The 15,040-nt window shown below is 43.1% G+C and overlaps 1 protein-coding gene across 1 annotated transcript in view; it reads right to left on the reverse strand.

The window, feature by feature from the left end:
• LOC110502133 (pyruvate dehydrogenase protein X component, mitochondrial-like) overlaps window positions 1–15,040 on the reverse strand; it is a 45,733-nt gene that overhangs the window by 13,402 nt on the left and 17,291 nt on the right. The window contains exon 3 of the mRNA XM_036934247.1: window positions 2,582–2,729. Coding sequence (XP_036790142.1) covers window positions 2,582–2,729 — 148 coding nt within the window. The remainder of the gene's footprint in view (window positions 1–2,581; window positions 2,730–15,040) is intronic.

Here is a 15,040-nt window from a genome sequence, read left to right on the forward strand (position 1 = left end):
ATTGGATAACCCTGGGCAGGCCTCTTGCTAGCTATCACTCAAATGTGAGGGGCTGAAGTTCATTGGCTAGAACTCAAATTGCTAGAGAGCTGGCCCACGGCACTTCTTCAAGAATACAGTTGCTTTCAAACTAGGGATTTCATGGCTAATTGAGGTAAGACAGTAATTCTGCTCACAGGTTATGCATGTACGAACTACACATTGACACATCCAGCCCAAAGCAGGATGTTTAAAAAACACTTTCTTATTCGCCAAAGCAAAGTATCCCATACCAACTTCTCCAACAAGCATGGCAGATGACATCTGGTGTGCATGCTATAGGATGATGTGCATTGTAAGAGAATCAGACATACTAATTATGTGTGTTAGGACCAAGAGAGGCCTTATGCTGTTATTGTTGTTACTAGTGAAGTTTATTATCCATTCTTCTCTCCTCCAGTTGAAGGGCAGTGTTATCATACAGGGCAGGGGGTACTGGGTGAGGGGCAGCTGGGTGGTAGAGAAAATGTCTATATGAACAAACACCCTTCACTCCCCCACCCAGTGCAATATAAACTCAACCACCCACCCACCCATACTTTCTCTCACAATAATGTCCAGTTTAACAAACCCACACATACTTGTTTTTTTTGTGGGTACTTATAGTTGTGGTGTGGTTTCATATAAGCCCTTTTGGGCTTCCAACCTCACTTGCACACCGTTTTCACATTTTTATTTTTTTGTACTGTTTTGTCATTCACTTCTTTTCTTTGGTGCAAATAATTAAACCCCCCCCAAAACTAAGACCACTCCTTTAGAGAACACCCACAACTTTCTATTACTGTTCTCCTTCAACTTCCCTGACCTTCCGCCCTGCCTCTCCCGTCTCTCTAATTCTATGTCCTCCATCTCTCCTCCCTCTCTTTCTTTCTCTCCTCTATACCTCTCTCCATACAGTGCCCATGGTGTGGCGGCAGTCCCCGGCATGGCGTTAACACTGGGCTGTATGAGAGCGCCTATTAGTGCCAAACGGTTATGAATACTCTTAGCGGGGTGACCAACAAGCTAACCGTGAAATCACTGTGCTTCTGAACAAAGAGAGCCAGGGAAAACAACCGGACGAAAAGAGAATCCCTTAACACACACACCACCCTGCTGCTAATAGGACTGGAATGGCCAGTCTCTCTCTGTTTCTTCTGCATCACAGACACACAGGGCTGAAACAGGGCTGAAGAGCTGCATGAATGTTGATCAAATCAGGCTAAATCATATGTTCATCCTATCATCCCAGGAAATGGAAATGTATTAAACACATTGTCAACGTCATCTTGAAGAGAATATAAATAAAGTGAGGTTTAACTCTCAGGTTTAGACGGAATGAGGAGGCTTTGCATTGTGTTCATCTCTCAAAGGGAATAATGAGCAGAACCAGGAGTTTCACCGGACCATGTAAACTAAGAAGGAACAACTTGGGACCTTGCGGCACCCCTTCACATCTCCAGGGGTTTCTGGACTGGCTCTGGTCCAAGTTTCAAAAACACCCTTGGGTAGTTGTTATGACATTCTTACGATGTTCCCTCTCTCTCTTTACTTGGCGAGTGCATGTACCACCCTTCACTGAGAATAGCCATTAAGCAGAAGTAACATGGAACACATGTTGTGCAAAATGTTTTGGCTAATTTCATTGGTGGAGAGATGGGATGAGAGGTGAGACTGTGAGAGGAGCACAGGCAGGACAGAATGAGTTAGACACTGCCAGGCCTGCCTAATTACTTCACATCCAATCACAACAACAAAAACTACCCCTCCTCTCTCCATATCTTATTCAGTTTCTCTATCTCCCTCCCCACTTCCTTCTCCCGCTCTATACTGTGTTATATACTACATTGTGATATTCTGTGCTACTATCAGCTAAATCCCATCCAGGTCTCATACAGTGCTCACATAGCTCTCATGAGTGTTCAGCTGGGTTGTAATCATGTAGTGCTACTGTTTACTTGAACACAGCCAGCCTTCATCTTTGACCAGCTTTTTGTTGTGCTGTGCCCTGTGGTGTTCTGTTATGTAGTGTTCTGTTATGCTGTGTTCTGATGTGTTGTATTCGGATGTGTTGTATTATTTAGTGTTCTAATGTGTTGTGTTCTGTTATGCTGTGTTCTGATGTATTGTCTTCTGATGTGTTGTGTTCTGATGTATTGTCTTCTGATGTGTTGTGTTCTGATGTATTGTCTTCTGATGTGTTGTGTTCTGATGTGTTGTCTTCTGACGTGTTGTGTTCTGATGTGTTGTGTTCTGATGTGTTGTGTTCTGATGTGTTGTCTTCTGATGTGTTGTGTTCTGATGTGTTGTGTTCTGATGTATTGTCTTCTGATGTGTTGTGTTCTGATGTATTGTCTTCTGATGAGTTGTGTTCTGATGTGTTGTCTTCTGATGTGTTGTGTTGTGTTCTGTTATGCTGTGTTCTGATGTATTGTCTCATGATGTGTTGTGTTCTGATGTGTTGTCTTCTGATGTGTTGTGTTCTGATGTGTTCTGTTATGTAGTGTTCTTATGTGTTGTGCCCTGTTATGCTGTGTTATGTTACGTTGTGCTATGGCCTCACCTTTGGCCAGCTCCTTGCGCAGCTGCAAGATGGCACCCAGGTCACAGTCGACGGTGGCGTAGGCATGGGGGATGGTGGTCTTGGACTGCGTTAGCCTCTGGGCAATGACACACCATACGTTGGAGGCAGTGATCTCTGTGTAGGTACCCTAGGAGAAGAGAGGAGAGGAGAAAATTGAAGAATGTCAGTCGGTCAATGTGCAGATTTATGTTTCTGGATGACTTTATGACTCAGCTTCCATCAATAACTCCATTCTGGACAAAATCACTTTCACCTGAAATTTAACCCCAGCAACCCTTCCTCCCATTACAGGTTACAGACGCATCTGAAGTTAGACTTTCCTCTGAAGCTATAGTACTCTTGATGCTATTGAAAAAATAGTTACAAAAGATAGATTGATTGATTGATTGATTGTGATCGATGTCGCTGAACTAAAAATGGGACCAACTCTAAGGTGGTATATTGGATCATTTATTTTTGTCTTGTCAATGTAATGGTCTCCCCGAAATACAATATGGGAAAGAAGACAAGGAGGAAATGTGCCATTTTTATAAACATTACTGAAATGATCATTATGCCTAAATCCTGGACGTAATTTCCTAATTTCCTGTGTAAATCTTTCCTTCTGTAACCCCTTCTGCAGTAATGCAACATTTAGTACTCAACAAAGTCATGAAACTAAACAAGATCTTTCCATCCCCATTACAGTGATAAAGAGGCAGGGATGGAAAGCAGGCTGGGTGCCTGACCATGGCCAACCCCAACTAGTCTGGGTCGTCTTTATGAGGCTGCTGATTGGCGTGTTTGGACAGGCCTGGCTCTTAGCTTGGCCAGGGTCTGGTCTCTGTCTGAGTACAGGAGGAGCCTTCTATCCACTTCACAATACAGAATTGTCCAATAATCACTAGACTACTCTAAACAAAGGCATCAAATCAGGCTTAACAAAACAAAGCTATCAAATAAAAGTACAAATACAGTTGAAGTCAGAAGTTTACATACACCTTAGCCAAATACATTTTCACAAATCCTGACATTTAATCCTAGTAAAACATCCCTGTCTTAGGTCAGTTAGGATCGACACATTATTTTAAGAATGGGAAATGTCAGAATAATAGTAGAGAGAATGATTTATTTCAGTTTTTATTTCTTTCATCACATTCCCAGTGGGTCAGAAGTTTACATACACTCAATTAGTATTTGGTAGCATTGCCTTTAAATTGTTTAACTTCGGTCAAACTTTTCGGGTAGCCTTCCACAAGCTATCCACAATAAGTTGGGTGAATTTTGGCCCATTCCTCCTGACAGAGCTGGTGTAACTGTGTCAGGTTTGTAAGCCTCCTTGCTCGCACAAGTTTTTTCAGTACTGCCCACAAATATTCTATTTGGTTAGAGGGCAGGGCGTTGAGATGCCATCTATTTTATGAAGTGCACCAGTCCCTCCTGCAGCAAAACACCACCACAACATGATGCTGCCACCCCCATGCTTCACAGTTTGATTGGTGTTCTTCGGCTTGATCTTCGTTCTTCCCTTTTTCCTCCAAACATAACGATGGTCATTATGGCCAAACAGTTCTATTTTTGTTTCCTTAGACCAGAGGACATTTCTCCAAAAAGTACGATCTTTCCCCCATGTGCATGTGGATGTTTTGGAGCAGTGGCTTCTTCTTTGCTGAGCGGACACTCAGGTTATGTCGATATAAGACTCATTTTACTGTGGATATAGATACTTTTGTACCTGTTTCCTCCAGCATCTTCACAAGGTCCTTTGCTGTTGTTCTGGGATTGATTTGCACTTTTCGCACCAAAGTACGTTCATCTCTAGGAGACAGAATGCATCTCCTTCCTGAGCGGTATGATGGCTCCGTGGTCCCATGGTGTTTATACTTGCGTACTATTTTTTGTACAGATTAACATGGTACCTTCAGGTGTTTGAAAATTGCTCCCAAGGATGAACCAGACTTGTGGAGATCTACGAGGTCTTGGCTGAGTTCTTTTGATTTTCCCATGACGTCAAGCAAATAGGCACTGAGTTTGAAGGTAGTCCTTGAAATACATCCACAGGTACACCTCCAATTGACTCAAATGATGTCAATTAGCCTATCAGAAGCTTCTAAAGCCATGACATAATTTTCTGGAATTTTCCTAGCTGTTTAAAGGCACAGTCAACTTAGTGTATGTAAACTTCTGACCCACTAGAATGGGAATACAGTGAATTATAAGTGAAATAATCAGTCTGTAAACAAAAGTTGGAAAAATTACTTGTGTCATACACACAGTAGATGTCCTAATCGACTTGCCAAATCTATAGTTTGTTAACAAGACATTTGTGGAGTGGTTGAAAAACGAGTTTTAATGACTCCAACCTAAGTGTATGTAAACTTCCGACTTCAACTGTATGTTAAATAACTAAAGCAAAAGTCAAGGTGCCATTGTTCGGCAGTTATAGACTGAGAGGCCAGAGTAACCTATGTGTGTGTGAGTCATCGTCCGTTTCTCTATATTTTTAACAGACATGTTGAGACAGTCGCCTGTGTCTGAGGTTTCTGGTTCTCTCGTCGACATACGGTTACTCCCTCGTTAAGCCGAGAGGGAGGGAGGGATGGCTATCAACACCAATGTTATGCACGGCTTGCAGACGTCGTACACGTCTCAAACCAAAGGGCTTTATCAATCAATCAGTCAGTCAATAAATACATTTTTATATGGTGTCCTGTTTACACTGTGACCTTGGTGCCGGGACATAGAAAACGCTGTCAACAGCACACATTCCAAATTACAGTGAGGTTAGAGGAGTTGGTCAGGACCCGGTCAGAGGTCCATGTCTTCAGCTCTCTACACTGTCTCCCCTGACCAGATGTTTCTGTCTGGATACCCCGTGCACAGCCAAAAGTCCCAGGTCTCTGTATGTCAGTCTATCGGATGGCTAGGTCTCTCGCTGTGCATGAGGAGTAAGGCGATAGGCGTTCATGCTCACTTTGCATGGCATCATAGGGGCTGTGAGTAAACTCTCCTTTGTGCAAACAACGATAAGGATCTGTTCCATAGAAAACCTACCAGAACACATATGGCTTAGGGGGACTCAGGGGAACTATTAAGACACTGCTAGTCTTCTATGACCAATTATTCATACACTCTGGAGCAGAATGGTAATACAATGTTTGTTAATATCTGAAGCCTAGTTGTTTGTGTTTGGTTAATTCCCTATTATTTCTTCCAAACCCTGCTGGAATACAAAATAACTGTCTACTCACAAATCTCACTGACCGGCGGCTATAACATGCTTATTATTACCAGTACATGGGAAGAGATGCCACAACAGGAATAAACAGGACGAAATTAAGGACATGAAATCCACAAATCACACCATTTAAATACCGATAGGCACGTGGAAAATATTTGCATAACCTTGGCTTTCTGATTGAGGGACTTATTTACTGCAATATTCTGTTATTCCCCCACAGACCATTATACAAATGTTACATAAGGCTAGAAAGAGTCTCCAACACTTACAGGCAAGTGAGTCATGTGAAGTCAGGAGTCAATCAAAGTGAACCTTCTATGTGAATCTGTGACAACGTACAATCATAGATCTTGATATATTGTGGGTAATGCCAATTATCTACAGTGAATTGCAGCACTGAGAGAGGGCAAGGTAGAGTGTGTGTATAGGGTAAGGAGGGTAGGAGCCCATAGGGAGTCATACTAACCTTGAGGTGGTCCCTGTCTCCCTTTATCTGCTCGCACACCAGTGAGTCTTGAAGAGTTAAACACACTCGTCTCTAACCCTGGCCATAACACGCTCGTCCACTGAGTACAGGTGAACGGCAGTCATGTACTTTCTTAGAAGACATTGCCCATCCCAAATCAATCCCTGGCCCCAAGAGCACTTTGTGTAGATCTCAATTTAGAATTGCGAGTGTTTAGTGCTAGGGCAGTTTGCTGTGTGTGTGTACTTACTGGTGCTCCAGGCTTGCCAGGTAAGGATTGAGGGAGGTACATGGGCCTGCTGTCTGGGGGTGTTGGGCAAGTGCTGGGGTGGCCATTGGACTGGGGACAGCCATTGCTGGGGCTACCGTAACTGGAGCTGCCTTGGAATCAGGACACTTTTTCAGGAGAGTCAGGTCATCTATAGAGGAAAACAATGGCACAAGGTAGAGAAAAGACAAAACAAATGAAGCAAAATAGAAAAGACCCACACATTCACCACCACTTGCACCTATTACACAGATCAATACAAAGTAAGTGTCATGACTCCAAACAAAGGTGGCTCCCCTTCCCGTTCGGGTGGCGCTCGGCGGTCGTCGTCGCTGGCCTACTAGCTGCCACTGATTATTTTCTCCCCCTCCTTATGTGTTTATAGATTACACCTGTTTTGAGTTGGTTGTATTAGTTGGGCTTTATTAGTCAGCCGGCCCGCCCGTTTCTTTGTGCAGGATTGATCATTGTAACCCTGGTGTTTGCTACAGATGAACGTGTTCGTGTAATTAGTGCTGGACTGTTTTCATTCCCTGTGTCTGGGACATTTTGTTTGAGCACCCAAAAGTGGGGTGGCCGTGGTTAACCGTGTGTGCATTAAAGGAGCACTATATTGAACTCTCTGCTTTCCTGCGCCTGACTTCACCCTCACGACACCCAGTACCTTACAGTAAGTATAATTTGAACAAGACCAAAGTAATGTAGGCTATGAGTACAGCATGACTCATGGAGGGTGGATCTGGGACCATGGGCTTTGAAAAGACTGAACACTGGGCCACTCCTCTGACACCCTTACAGTCCAAACATCCATATGCGCAAACACTCATAATGGAAATAAAAACTGCCCTCACTTTTCTCACACACCTGTATGCAGAATGACAGTAGATGCAGAAACACCAGTATGTAGCTAAGTAGCTAGGCAATAAGCAGCTATTTATCTGTGTTGTGTTATTGAAACTCTGAGGAAAGCATACATGATGTACTTTCTATCCCAGCGTACACATCCAACTCTGGCCTTCCCTGAGTGACTGGGCCTATTGATATGGACCCTGCTTGGCTTTGGGGGAGAAAACACTAATATCTAAATGTATCTCAACCACAACCGGAGTCGAGAGCAAGAGTGGTAACTTTCAGTTGTGAAATACTCCTAGGACCAGCACAGAGATTGGATGTGAGAAGACAAGCACTCACCAATCATAAACAAACACTTCCCCACAATGGAGGCCAGGATCGGATGTCAGATGCATTCACTCTCTCATCTGACAAACAGAGCATGCGTTTCACATGGGCACACTGGGCAGGCTGATCAAGTTAGGAGATGTAGGTAAATAAAAAAACAACAGAACAAATATGAGCAACGAATGACGTCAACAACACAAACACATCGCTCTCCAAATGATTATCTTTATCCATCCAACGACCAATCACAAGCACTGAGTGAAAACAAAACCTGACTCTGATTATCATTAGTTTCATCAAGAGTTCCTGAAGCATAATTCATGTGGTTTGTCAGAAAGGCACCTGGCATGGAGGTTCAAAGTTGGCAGCCATCTTCATGGTCAAAGTGGATTTTTTTGAAACATTTGTAAAAATAGTAAACAAATAAAAACGAATATATCTTGATTAGATACGTATTCACCATCCCCAATACAAGTCTCTTAGAACCTTATTCTCTAAGAGCCTTTATTCTTTTCAAAATTCTTCAAGCTCTGTCAAATTGGTTGTTGATCAACCTGTGCTTAGCTGTATTATGTGTATTTTCATCTAAAAAAAACACATCCTTGCCGATGACAAGCACACCTATAACATGATGCAGCCACAACCATGCTTGAAAATATGAAGAGTTGTACTCAGCGATGTGTGTGTTGGATTTGCCCCAAACATTACACTTTGTATTCAGGACATAAAGTTAATTTCTTAGCCATTTTTTTGCTGCATTACTTTAGTGCCTTGTTGCAAACAGGATGCAAATTTCAAATATTTGTATTCTGTACAGGCTTCCTTCTTTTCACTCTGTCAATTAGGTTAGTATTGTGGAGTACCTACAATGTTGTTGATACATCCTCAGTTTTCTGGCATCACAGCCTTTAAAATCTGTAACTGTTTTAAAGTCACCATTGGCCTCATGGTAAAATACCTGAGCAGTTTCCTTCCTCTCAGGCAGCTGAGTTAGGAAGTATGCCATCTTTGTACTGGGTGTATTGATACACCATCCACAACGTAATTAATAACTTCATTGTTCTCAAAGGGATATTCAATATCTGCATTTTTTTTTTACCCATCTACCAATAGGTGCCCTTCTTTGCGAGGCATTGGAAAACCTCTTTGGTCTTTGTGGTTGAATCTGTGCGTGAAATCCACTGCTCGACTGAGGGGCCTTTCAGATAATTGTATGTGTGGGGTACAGAGATGAAGTAGTCAATAAAAAATCATGTTCAACACTGTTATTGAGCACAGAGTGAGTCCATACATCTTATCATGCAACTTGTTAAGCACATTTTTATTCCTGAACTTATTTAGGCTTGCCATAAAAAAGGGGTTGAATACTTATTGACTCAAGACATTTCAGCTTTACATTTTTATTAATTTGTAAACGTTTCTAAAAACATAATTCCAGTTTGACATTATGGGGCATTGTGGGCAGGCCAGTAAAACAAATCTAAATTTTGTCAAATTTAAATGCAGGCTGTAACACAACAAAATGTGGAAAAAGTAAAGGGTGTGAATACTTTCTGAAGACACTGTATGGATAACAGGGTTTGACGTGTTGTGATCGACCCACTCAGTTTTCCCCCACAAAACACCAGAAAATAGCCAAAAAGACTACAACCAGCTCACCTGCTTTTACACGGTGATTTGACTATTAGATTATCAACACTTCCTTAGATAAAAATGAAAAAGGAATAGTTCCACCATATTAAAATGAAAGTTGACCTGCACTTTAGCAAGTATTTAGTCATATAAAAAACGTAATCTTGAATTCGCCATGTGGTCTATATTAATTTAACATGCTTTTAAAATGCAATATTTTAAAAGCACAATTTCTACTTCAAAAGGGACTGGTTACATGAAACGACCCATCTGCTGCAACATTTTGATTTATTTTAAATGATCAAATAAAATAAAATTAACGTTGTCAACTTTATGACCAGACACTGCCAGTTAGACTCTAAACAATGACACCGCCACTCCTACAAAGAGAGCAGTGTGGAAACGTGAAAGTAAAGGGTGGGGGAGAGATGGAGGAAGAGAAACTAAGAGGAGGAAAAAGAGATGTAAATAGAATAGGAAAGTTCAGCCCCAGTATTCCTAATCTTTGCTTTCAGGGAGGGTGTCAAGGCCGGGAGGTGGGGCAAGGAGGGTGAGGCAGGTATCAGGTGTGATTGCTCAGAGGTCTCTAGTTTCACACCAGTGCACTGAGGCCCTCCTACCCCACATCTTTGTCTGAGTCAGCTGCCCATGCTGCCCTCGTTCATACAGCAGGGAGAAGGCTGGGCCCCACACCCTACTCTCATTTTCCCTTTCCATGTAGTCCCTCTCTCTTTCCTTCTCTCCTTCCCTCCCTCCCTCTCTCCTTCCCTCCCTCTCTCCTTCCCTCTCTCTCCTTACCTCCCTCTCATTGTTCTTGGTTATTGTTTGTGGGGACCTTGTTGGAATGTTGGAAATCGTCTAACCACACATAAGAGAGTGACACACACAAACAAACGTGCTTCTACACCTGCATTGCTTGCTGTTTGGGGTTTTAGGCTGGGTTTCTGTACAGCACTTTGAGATATCAGCTGATGTACGAAGGGCTATATAAATACATTTGATTTGATTTGATTTCAAATGTGCAGGAGCGAATGCTTTCACTAATAACTGCAGAGTAAGCAGGCAGGCAGAAGAGCCCGGTTCCTTCAGGTTAGGTAAGCTACAGGAAGCTACATGCCCTCTGAAAATCTAAGCCAATTTGCTTGGGTGGCCAAATCACTACCTGCCACTCCTCTCTCCCTACCCATTCTGCTGATACATGCGCATCTGAATTCGCATGACAGCTCCTATTCAGGCTAAGAGAACATGGTGAGCCCAGCCAGTGAACAAGAGGAGATATGAGATTTAACACCACTGACTATGTCAGTTTCTTTAAAAGGGGCGAGGGCTGCATAGGGAGATTTTCACATTATAACTTGAAGAAAACCCCCACAATATACGTCTACCATCTACCAAATATCATCCTATTCCTCTGTATGATGGAGTGAGGTACAGTTCTCCATAAATCCCAAAGCAATATGAAGTGTCTTTTCCATGTGATGAGAACATCAATTGATCAGCTCATAAATTCTGAGCCCAGAGTCCCCAGTGTGTGGCGATGACATCATCCACTGATAGGCTACTGTGTGCTGCTAGCTGGCTCACTGGCTGGCTGATCCATCCTTCCTCACATAAGGCACCTGCTTTTCACACAGGCCATTTATACTCCCACTGATAGACAGACAAGGCAAAAGAGCCTCAAATGGTGACTGGAATATTAAAGACCCACGCAGACAGACAGACAGACAGACAGACAGACAGACAGACAGACAGACAGACAGACAGACAGACAGACAGACAGACAGACAGACACCACAGACACCACAGACACGCGCATGCACAACTCCCCACCCCACACACCATCCCAACTGTCCTGAGTCAAACCCAGACTATACTGCCATCTGGGACAGAGTGATGGTCATGAAAACCTCTTCCTTCCAGTGAAGAAAAGCCTCATGTCCTCACAGAGAGGGAAATATCTGAGTCTCTCATCATCAAACACTAGATCTACCATGGTCTATCATTCTATGAAAGGAATTCTGTGTTGAGGTATACTGTAAAGACATAAAACGTAATGCTGATGTTGGTAAAACTAAAGCTTAGAGTTTTCACATCACTTATCAGAGGGCTAGAAAATGTATGCTGCGGACAGGTGGAGAATAAATCAAAAGTCTACCTAAAATAAATGTACAGCGTACCTTGAAATAACTTACGACCAAAGACTTCCTTGGACAAATGTTTGTATTTCTGAACCAACCGTTCCCATAAAAACACTATAAATCAGCAGCATTAAAAAAACTCTACAGCATTTCTCTACCCTCCGGCAGGCAAACATACAGTAGCACTCTGAAATGGTGGATGTGCCTTTAACTTGGTATTGATGTTAACAACGGGGGACATAATCCACTATAATACCCTTATTGTATGAAGACAATATGGCTGGTTTAGACACACGTCCCTCTGAGGCAGACTAAATGTAAATTTTCACTTTTTAAAGACAAAGTCCACTATATGCTTATACAAGAACATGCCCTGACATGATAACCTATTATGTAATGTGACATTAGCGGGTGAACACCCAATAGTCTAATTTACAGCCTCCGTAGAAAAGGGAATTACCACAGATATTACAAAATAATGTCCATGCTACGATATTCATGTATCATACTTGTGTAAATCAATCCCATTAACCATTTATTATGTTGGAACACATATCGCAAGTGATAAATTGAGGTGAGGTGAAGCATGGTAGAGATAGGTAGTGGTGCTTTATCAATCTGTAGCTACCCAGGCATGTGTGTTCTCTGAACATGCCATACCTGTCAGTCTTAGAGAGGGGGGAGAAAAGAGAGCAGCCACATGCCTGTCATTGTTATTGGGTATTTTGTGTTTTCCAAGGTTAAACATGGCAGGGGGAATGAAAGCTTGAAAGCCTATCAAGATCTTTTTCTCCCACCTTCACCCCACACACTTCCCTCCTCTTGAGTTTCATGGTAAACAATGTTCTCCAGAAACACGGTTCCTTCCTCTTCTCCATGAAATGAAGATGAGTAGAGGAAAGACAGAAAGAGAGAGAGAGAGAGACAGACAGATAAAGGGGGAGAGAGTGAGAGAGAGACAGAGAAAGAGAGAAAGAAACAGAGAGTACTGTTTACTGTTCATTTCTGATAGCTTATTTAATTTTTGTTTATTGTACATTTCACTTGCTTTGGCAATATAAACATATGTTTTGCATGCCAATAAAGACCCTTTGAATTGAATTAAATATATATAGAGAGAGACAGAGAGACTAATGATTTCACAGTTGAGTATGTGTCAGAGCTGTCATATCACCACTCCACATAACATCTGTTTATTTTAGTTAGAAAACTCACTGAAGGGTTACTTAACAGAGTGGGAGTGTCCGCATGTTTGTTTTGAATGACTTCCCTGCTATATTGGGTGTGTATGAGGGATATTTGTATAGTCAATCACTGAATTAACCTGGCGGACAAGACTCACAAAAATCAAATCAAGTCAAATCTATTTGTCGCATACACATGGACAGCAGGTGTTAATGCAAGTGTAGAGAAATGCATGTGCTTCTAGTTCCGACCATGCAGTCATATCTAACAAGTAATATAACCTAACAATCTCACAACAACTACCGTATACACACAAGTGTAAAGGAATGAATACGAATATGTACATAAAAATATATAAATGAGTGATGGCCGAACGGCATAGGCAAGATGCAGTAGATGGTATAGAGTACATTATATACATATGAGATGAGTAATGTAGGGTATGAAAACATAAAGCAGCATTGTTTAAAGTGGCTAGCGATACATTACATCAAGATGGCAAGATGCAGTAGATGGTACAGAGTACAGTATATACATATGAGATGAGTAATGTAGGGTATGTAAACATTATATAATACAAAGTGGCTAGTGATGAATTGATTACATACATTTTTCCATTATTAAAGTGGCTGGAGTTGAGTCAGTATGTTGGCAGCAGCCACTCAATATTAGTGATGGCTGTTTAACAGTCTGATGGCCTTGAGATAGAAGCACCACTGCCTGTCCCCACTTTGATGCACCTGTACTGACCTCGCCTTCTGTATAATAGCGGGGTGAACAGGCAGTGACATCGGGTGGTGTAGGTATCCTGGAGGGCAAATAGTTTGCACCCGGTGATGCGTTGTGCAGACCTCACTACCCTCTGGAGAGCCTTCCGGTTATGGGCGGAGCAGCTGCCGTACCAGGCGGTGATACAGCCCGACAGAATGCTCTCAATTGTGCATCTGTAAAAGTTTGTGAGTGTTTATGGTGACAAGCTGAATTTCTTCAGCCTCCTGAGGTTGAAGAGGCACTGCTGCGCCTCTTCACCGCGCTGTCTGGAACTTTAAACTCTCCACCCTCTCCACTACTGTCCCGTCAATGTAGATAGGGAGCTGCTCCCACTGCTGTTTCCTGAAGTCCACGATCATCTCCTTTGTTTTGTTGACATTGAGTGTGAGGTTATTTTCCTGACACCACACTCCGAGGGCCCTCACCTCCTCCCTGTAGGCCGTCTCGTCGTTGTTGGTAATTAAGCCTACCACTGTAGTGTCGTCTGCAAACTTGATGATTGAGTTGGAGGCATGCATAGCCACGCAGTCGTGGGTGAACAGGGAGTACAGGAGAGGGCTGAGAATGCAACCCTTGTGGGGACGCAGTGTTGAGGATCAGCGGGGTGGAGATGTTGTTACCTACCCTCACCACCTGCGGGCGGCCCGTCAGGAAGTCCAGGAACCAGTTGCACAGAGCGAGGTCGAGACCCAGGGTCTCGAGCTTAATGACGAGTTTGGAGGGTACTATGGTGTGAAATGCTGAGCTGTAATCGATGAACAGCATTCTTACATAGGTATTCCTCTTGTCCAGATGTGGTAGGGCAGTGTGCAGTGTGATGGCGATTGTGTCGTCTGTGGACCTATTGGGGTGTTAAGCAAATTGGAGTGGGTCTAGGGTGTCAGGTAGGGTGGAGGTGATATTGTTCTTGATTAATCTCTCAAAGCACTTCATGATAACGGAAGTGAGTGCTACAGGGCGGTAGTCATTTTTCTCAGTTACCTTAGCTTCCTTGGGAACCGGAACAATGGTGGCCCTCTTGAAGCATGTGGGGACAGCAGACTGGGATAAGGATTGATTGAATATGTCTGTATACACACCAGCCAGCTGGTCTGCGCATGCTCTGAGGACATGGCCGGGGATGCCGTCTGGGCCTGCAGCCCTGCGAGGGTTAACACGTTTAAATGATTTACTCACGTTGGCTACAGTGAAGGAGAGCCCACAGGTTTTGGTAGCGGGCCGTGTCAGTGGCACTGTATTGTCCTCAAAGCGAGCAAAAACGCTGTTTAGTCTGTCTGGGAGCAAGGTATCGTGATCCGCGACGGGGCTGGTTTTCCTTTTGTAGTCCGTGATTGACTGTAGACCCTGCCACATACCTCTCTTGTCTGAGCCGTTGAATTGCGACTCCAGTTTGTCTCTGTACTGACGCTTAGCTTGTTTGATTGCCTTGCAGAGGGAATAGCTACACTGTTTGTATTCGGTCATGTTTCCGGTCACCTTGCCCTACAGTGGTTCGCAAGATCAGTTTTGCGCAAATGCTGCCATCAATCCACAGTTTCTGGTTGGGGAATGTTTTCATAGAAGCTGTGGGTACAACATC

This window comes from Oncorhynchus mykiss, chromosome 2 (genome assembly GCF_013265735.2).
Source record: "Oncorhynchus mykiss isolate Arlee chromosome 2, USDA_OmykA_1.1, whole genome shotgun sequence".
In the NCBI taxonomy this organism is placed as follows: Eukaryota; Metazoa; Chordata; class Actinopteri; order Salmoniformes; family Salmonidae; genus Oncorhynchus; species Oncorhynchus mykiss.